This window comes from Cervus canadensis, chromosome 13, assembly GCF_019320065.1.
Source record: "Cervus canadensis isolate Bull #8, Minnesota chromosome 13, ASM1932006v1, whole genome shotgun sequence".
NCBI lineage: Eukaryota > Metazoa > Chordata > Mammalia > Artiodactyla > Cervidae > Cervus > Cervus canadensis.
This window is the reverse complement of record NC_057398.1, coordinates 23,374,263-23,381,227: the sequence shown is the minus strand read 5'-3', so window position 1 is coordinate 23,381,227 and position 6,965 is coordinate 23,374,263. Positions and strand designations below refer to the sequence as shown.

Sequence of the window (6,965 nt, the reverse complement as noted above, 5' to 3'; positions counted from 1 at the left end):
GATTAAACTTGGGTCAAGATATGGTGAAGATTTAACAAAGTAATAGATGTCAAGCTTCTAATACAGTATCTGGAAAATAAAAGGTGTATAATCAATACCATTTCTCTTAGTCTTCATTTGGGGAGAGAAAAGTTTAAGAGCCTATGCCAGATCTAATCTCACCTCTGTTTCTAATTAGCTGTGTGAACTTGGGCGAGTTGCTAACCTCTCTGGGCTTCAGTTTCCTGGAGAATGAAATGAGAGGGATGGATTAGATGAGCTTCAGAGGCCCTTCCAGCTCTGAAGGTTCCCAACACTTGCTGTTTGAAAGCTGTGTTGAGCACATTACTGAAAAACACAAGGTCTTCCTGGGGGCTGCCAAACCAGTGATGGGAAGAAAACAATAGAAAACAGTGTGATCATCCATGCAGTCGCCTCCTGGCCATGCATCTGGACCCAAACCCTTTCTCAAGGCTTCGGTGTTCCAGGCCTCCTGGGATGTCTGCACTGCCTCCCATGAACTCCTGATGCCAATGAGCCAATGTGAGTACCTAGGAGAGTGGAACCCGTGAGACCAGAAGGGTTAAATGAACTGGAAATTTAGCACCAGCCCAGCCTCACCACTGACAATGAGAAGCTGTTTTAGGGAGTTAACAGCAGACAGGGGTTTTTCTGAGAAACAGGAGCTGTGTTCTTTGGATTCTCTGCCACAGCCTTATTAAGCTTGGGGAAGGAGGGAGAATTTCCGGTAGGGAGGAAGTGCAACTCTGTCCAAAGACGGCGAGGTTTGCCAAGGACATTTGGACAATGAAGTGCTGCAGGTGCAATGAAGTCATGCTTCAGGCAAGGGGTGACCTTGAAAAATTAATCAGAAATGCTGGAGATGGCACAACGGGTTTGTGGCTGCTGTGAAGAAAAAGCGAGGTCCAGGCAGACAGGTGGAGCAAGCAAAGGAGGCCCCTTTGCTTCTCATTTCTGTGATGTGAAGACCTCTGGTGACTTCGCTCCTCCTCGTGTGAAGTGGGTGAACAGGAGCTCTGGTGGGGGGACCAGAACTCAAAGACTAATGCGGGTCCCTTTTCCAGGGCTCCTCATGCCTGGTCTCTATTTTGTTTGTTTGTTTGCTATTTTTACTGTTAGGCCATCTGTAGAGAGCTTGCTTTTAGTCTCCAGTGACCCATCAGCTTCATTTTTTATGTTATTTTGTGTTTTGCATTTAATTTTTTCCTTCCCAGCTGTTTCTCAAAGCTTGATGAGCCCAGATAAGTAAATCCAGCCCGGATACCATTAGGACGAACCCGAGCCATTCTTTCATATTGGACCTACACCAATACACCCATTTTCCTGGAGATTTTTCCTTATTTGTTTTTAGGAGTTTTCCTTTAGCCTGTGGGTGCTCATTTGGCCTGGCAGTGACAGGATGCTCCAGAATTACTGAGGAAAACTTTGTCCCATCTGTGTGGGGTTGGGTGGTAGAAGCAACAAAGGTTTAGGGGCACATTTAGTCAAAGATCTTCAGGGTCTTGGCCAAGGAACCCTGAGGTAGAACCAGAGAGAGGCTACAGGCACAGTGTAGCAGCTAGCCCCATGACTCGTCCTTAGAGCAAAGAACCTCTCTGTAATTGTTACTGGGAGGAAAACATACCACCCACGGAGGCTGAATCAGCAGCTCTTGGTATCTGGAGATTTGTGCAAGAAGCAAGACTCCTAAACTTCCCAGATTCTCTACAGGCCTCTGGGGTCCCAAGGCCCTTCTTGCAGCTGTGGCAAGTTTGAGACAAGTGAAAGCAGATTACCCCACCCTCTTGGGATTATTGAAACTGAAGTGTGAATCTTTCTGAGCTTCCTGATTCAAGTTTTAAGAATGGACAGTGAGGTGCAAATATAGTTCCCCCTTTTGTTGTTGTTCAGTCACTCAGCCATGTCCGACTCTTTGCAACCCCATGGACTACAGCACACCAGGCTTCCCTGTCCTTCACTATCTCCCAGAGTTTGCTCAGACTCATGTCCATTGAGTCAATGATGCCATCCAACCAACTCATCCTCTGTCACCCCCATCTCCTCCTGCCCTCAATCTTTCCCAGCATCAGGGTCTTTTCCAATGAGTTGGCTCTTCCCAGAAGCCCACTAGGCTCCTCTGTCCATGGAATTTCCCAGGCAAGAATACTGGAGTGGGTTGCCATTTCCTCCTCCAGTGGATCTTCCCAACCCAGGGGTCAAACCTAAGTCTCCTGCACTGGCAGGCAGATTCCTTACCACTGAGCCACTTGGGATGCCCTAGTGTCCTCTTTGGAGGGAAAGAAATGGAAGTAAGGAATTAGATTGAATAGGAGTCTGGTGATAAGAAAGAAAACCATAGAAAAGCACATATCCTGAGTAAGTGGTTCCACCTTTCCTGAAATTCTGAGTGGAGGGTAAAGAAAGAAAAGGAAAAATGTTTGCATGCCCCAGGCCACTAGCTAGTCTATTTCAACCCCCTCAGCTTATTGTACCCACTGTTCTCACAGATCCCATTTATCCTCCAGAAGAGAGGACAAAGAGGAAGTCATAAACGCTCTCTCAAATGATGCTTTTAAAAGGACTCTTTGAGAAGATTCCATAATGACCTGTTGTCCCTTAATCTATGGCTCAGTTCTGGGACTGGATTTTGAAAGTATAAATGTGATTAAAGATTGCTTGGTTTGGCACTGAACTCATTGGCAACCTTGGTTCTTCACATTTGTCTTTGAAATAACAGCTTCACTGTGCAGAGAGCTGGTGGCTTCCCAGGTGGGAGGGCATAGGTGTTGGGTATCTTACATACTCCATGAGCAGTGGAGTGGGGATCTGGTAGATGAAGGGTAGGGTGGATTAAGCTATTTCTGGAACTTTGCTTTGCATTTTCTTGCTACCATTTTTGTTGTTTCCTTTACAGATCAGTCAGCTAGTTTTCCTGGGTCCTGGTTTGGTATGAGTTCTGAAAACCTGGAGGCACTGTGTCCGCAACCCCATCATCAGAAGGTGACCGGGAGATGTCAGCGCCACCTTGTGGTCATGCCTAGCAAGTTTCCCTCCTCCAGTTGAAAGTGAAAGTCGCTCACTAGTGTTTGACTTTTTGTGACCCCCATGTACTCTTGCCTGGAAAATCCCATGGACGGAGGAGCCTGGTGGGCTGCAGTTCATGGGGTCACTAAGAGTCGGACACGACTTCACTTTCACTTTCACGCACTGGAGAAGGAAATGGAAACCCACTCCAGTGTTCTTGCCTGGAGAATCCCAGGGATCGGGGAGCTTGGTGGGCTGCCGTCTATGGGGTCGCACAGAGTCGGACACGACTGAAGTGACTTAGCAGCAGCAGTGGCAGAACTTACTATACAGTCCATGGAATTCTCCAGGCCAGAATACTGGAGTGGGGAGCCTTTTCCTTCTCCAGGGGATCTTCCCAACCCAGGGATTGAACCCAGGTCTTCTGCATTGCAGCTGAGCCACAAGGGAATCTAAAGGCCGGCAGGAGTTTTCCACAAATTTGTCGTCTCTTTCTGCTTCACCTTCCAGAAATAAACCTGGAGAAAGTGTTTACTGCGTTTGAAATTATCTGATGGGGAGATGCAAGAAGAAGAAACTGTTTGGGTCTCGGGTCTAGGTGGTGAGCCTAATGAGGTCATTGGTAGGGTGTTTTCTTTTCTTTTTTATAAACACATATCTTGATGTGTCTGCCGTTAAACTGCTTCTGAGCAGAGTCCGCCTCTATTCCTTCTGAGTCCCTTGAAGGAAACTGTGGTGTGTGAGGGTGAGCTCTTTGTGACTATTGTTTCCTGGATCCATCTTTGGGAAGGGCACAGGTGCTTGGAGGAACAGGATAAGCAGGAATCCATGAGTCATGTTATGAAGCTTTGAGTCCAGTTGATCATGGGCCTTGGGGAGATACTGAGGTACAGTGTCTCTTAAAAATGGTGAAAACTTGTGAGAAAATCACTCTACCTAATAAAAGGAATCTATAAATCCTTTTTATAGAAAGTTAGGTGAGCTAGTCTTTGAAGTTCCTTTCTTTGCTTTGAAATTCTTTAACAGGAATCTAGGCAATGCTGCTGATACTATTTATAAAAATGTTCCATAGGGTAAAATGGTTCCAGTAGAAGACAGATTTTGGTTCCCATTGATGTTTCTTGGCTTTCACCTGAATTGACAACATGAGGACCCATCATCTTTTCCCATCTCAGTTCCCTCGATGAGGTGGGCTGTACTCATATCACCCGGGACCCCGGGTTCTGCTTTTATGGACAAAATGAATCTAGCCACTTCCTTGGCAGTCTTTTCTGCAATGTTTTCGTGTGTATGTGTGTGCGTGGCTGTGTCTATGCACATGTGTATATGTTTTACTGATGACATTGGAATCAGCTTTTCTTTTTCTCTCTGTCTCTTTCATAAAGCAGGGCTTCTAGTGAATTTTCATTACTTAGTTGAGCTCGCTCACCAGTGCCAATTTCCATGTTCAGATCAGAGACTAGCCTTACTGACCATCAGAACTGAAAGGGAAGTTAGAAGCCGTTCTAGTCTCATCCAACCAGATGAGGAAACTGAAGCCCCAAGAGGTGAAACAACCTTCCCGAAGTCATAGCGCCAAAACACAGCAGAGCCAGGCCCACCCCTGAGACCCCAGGTTCCGCATTCAACAAGCTTCCTGCTGTTCATCGGGCTCCCACTCTCTAGCTAAATCTTAATTATTGGGTTTCTTGAAAGGACTGTTTCTGTTTCTTCTTCCTTCCGCCTAGTTTTTGAAGCCCATGGTGAACTGAGAAATGGGCATGTCACCTCCATTCCCACCACTGGTCTGGCAGCCACACCCACACCATGACAGTGAACAAGACCTTGAAGATCTACTACAGGGAGAGGGCAAGGGGCGACTGACTCCATCCTTGTTACATCAGAAACGTGGTTGTCAGCCTGGGGGACTGTCCTTCCCTGCTTAACAAAGCTCAGTCACACTGTGCATGTTTCCATTAGAAAATTGCCAACTCTCAGGCTCATCCAGTGATTGGCTGGGAAAGGCCCAGGATGCCTCAGTTTAACTAAAGGTGGATATTACAAAACAACCAAACCTGAGGCCTTAAGGAAAAAGTGAGAGGAGGAAACAAGTGGCTGGGGAGACTGGGCATGAATTTTGGCAGACACCACAGGAATGCTTGTAGCTGACATTTGGTTGGAGAAGTTGAAGGGTCATGACTTTAGAGCCTCCAGCTCTCTTGGGTGTGAAAATCAAATCATGCTAGCGAAGAGAGCACGTCTCATAAAACGGGAGGTAGGCCCATCCTTCTCCCCTATTCACCTTTGGATTTCTAGATGTAATTTCCTCTGGCACTTTTCATGTTTCCTCTCAAAGGCAGAATAATAAAAGAAGATGGAGAAAGGCTTCTTGTGAGCTCACCTCATTAAGGAGGTCATTCCTGTTTCTCACTGGACCAAAAGAAAGAGGAGAAAACTGAAACCCAAACCCTGAAATTCCACCTCTTCCCAGAGAGGGGAATGGCTGGCTGGTCATATAACTTCTCCTGACTCTTATTAAGCCGCTTGCCCTAAGGAGAGCTTGGCTGAAATGAGAGCCTCAGAATTGAGGCTTTAGTTTGCCATTCAGGAAAAAGAATCCATGACAAATAGGACCAGAATTAGAGAAAATGGAGCTAGGTGGGATCTATGTTCCCCATGGAACCTGTGATCTCAATGACAGGTTCCGAGGGGAACCCAGACCTGTTTCTTCTGCCTTTTCCTCAGTGCCTGACCCCAAAGTGCTATGAACCATAACTCTCTCCACCTCCTAGCTTCAAAGAAAGTTGACCTGAGGGAGGCGGCAGGGACTTATGACCCTCGGGCACACGGCCACTGTGCAGCCCAGGCCAGGTGCAAGCAACACCTTGGGAACTAGAATCCAAAACAGTGGCTGGGCTTGTGAGGCCTCAGGGGATCTTAAGGTAGGATGGAAGTGGGCAAAGGATGGGTTGGCTGGAAAATAGGCCTCTCCTCTTGAAAGGTGACAGAGGACACTTGGCTGGTAAGACTAAGAATGTTCAATGAGAATCTTTGGCCCATTACAAAGGACTTGGGTTGTTGGGACAGGGTGAGGTTAAAACATTTCCTTTTAAGGGGACTTGTTGGCAAAGCTCTCTTGCTGGGGCTTCTTCTCGGGACTGGTGTGAGAACCCAGCCACCGAAGGCAGTGACCAGAGCTCGGTTCCTGGAAGTTAAGGGCATCTCAGAAGGAGGGCAGGAAAGAAGGCACGTGCCTGTCACCGATCTGACTCCACGATCTGGTTTTGAGTTGGTCTTTTAAGAAAATGTCTCACTGTTCCTCCTTGGTGGGAAAAGAGGGGATGGTTAGGGATGGCTGGGTAGGAGGGAGCATGGAGACTGAGGGGCAGGCCCGGAGGCAGCAGAAACCATGAGCTGCTGATTCTCAACTGGTTCCTGCTACATCCCGCTTCCTTCAAACACTCTTAACATGTTGCAAAGCACATTACTATGTCCCCCACCCCTTGTTTCATATTATAAAGTACAAACAAATGACAGAAAAGGTCAGTTGGCTCGCAGCCGCCCACTGCTTAGAACTGCAAGGACCGCCGTTTCCTCCCTGCCACGAGACGGTGGCTGTATGGGCGCATCTTCATCTCCACGAAGGGGATAGAGAACTCATGGCCTTTCCAGTGGTACCAGTTGATCCCCTGGGAAGGAGAAAGATGAGCATGTCAGATCACCTTTCCCCACTCAAGGGAACTCCCAGTCTGAAAAGAAAGAGGGTGCTGGCTGAGAGCGGGGAATCCAAGATGAACATTTATCCCTTTTCCATTAACATGAAGCTTTGTGGCTGAGTTCCCTCCCCCTACAAAAAGGGCAAAAAAACCCAGAGATTTTTGTTTTTCTAGCTTTTCTCTTTAGGCCTGCTTGTGGTCTGGGCCTATATTAGGAATGTGTAGCAGGTCTTTCCTTATCACTGGCTTTCTGGTTTGGGCTTTCAG

At 47.2% G+C, this 6,965-nt stretch overlaps 1 protein-coding gene across 1 annotated transcript in view; it reads right to left on the bottom strand.

The window, feature by feature from the left end:
• Positions 1–5,337: 5,337 nt before the first annotated feature.
• Positions 5,338–6,965, bottom strand: part of TNR (tenascin R) — a 462,914-nt gene continuing 461,286 nt past the window's right edge. The window contains exon 23 of the mRNA XM_043486081.1: positions 5,338–6,671. Coding sequence (XP_043342016.1) covers positions 6,552–6,671 — 120 coding nt within the window. The 3' untranslated portion in view covers positions 5,338–6,551. The remainder of the gene's footprint in view (positions 6,672–6,965) is intronic.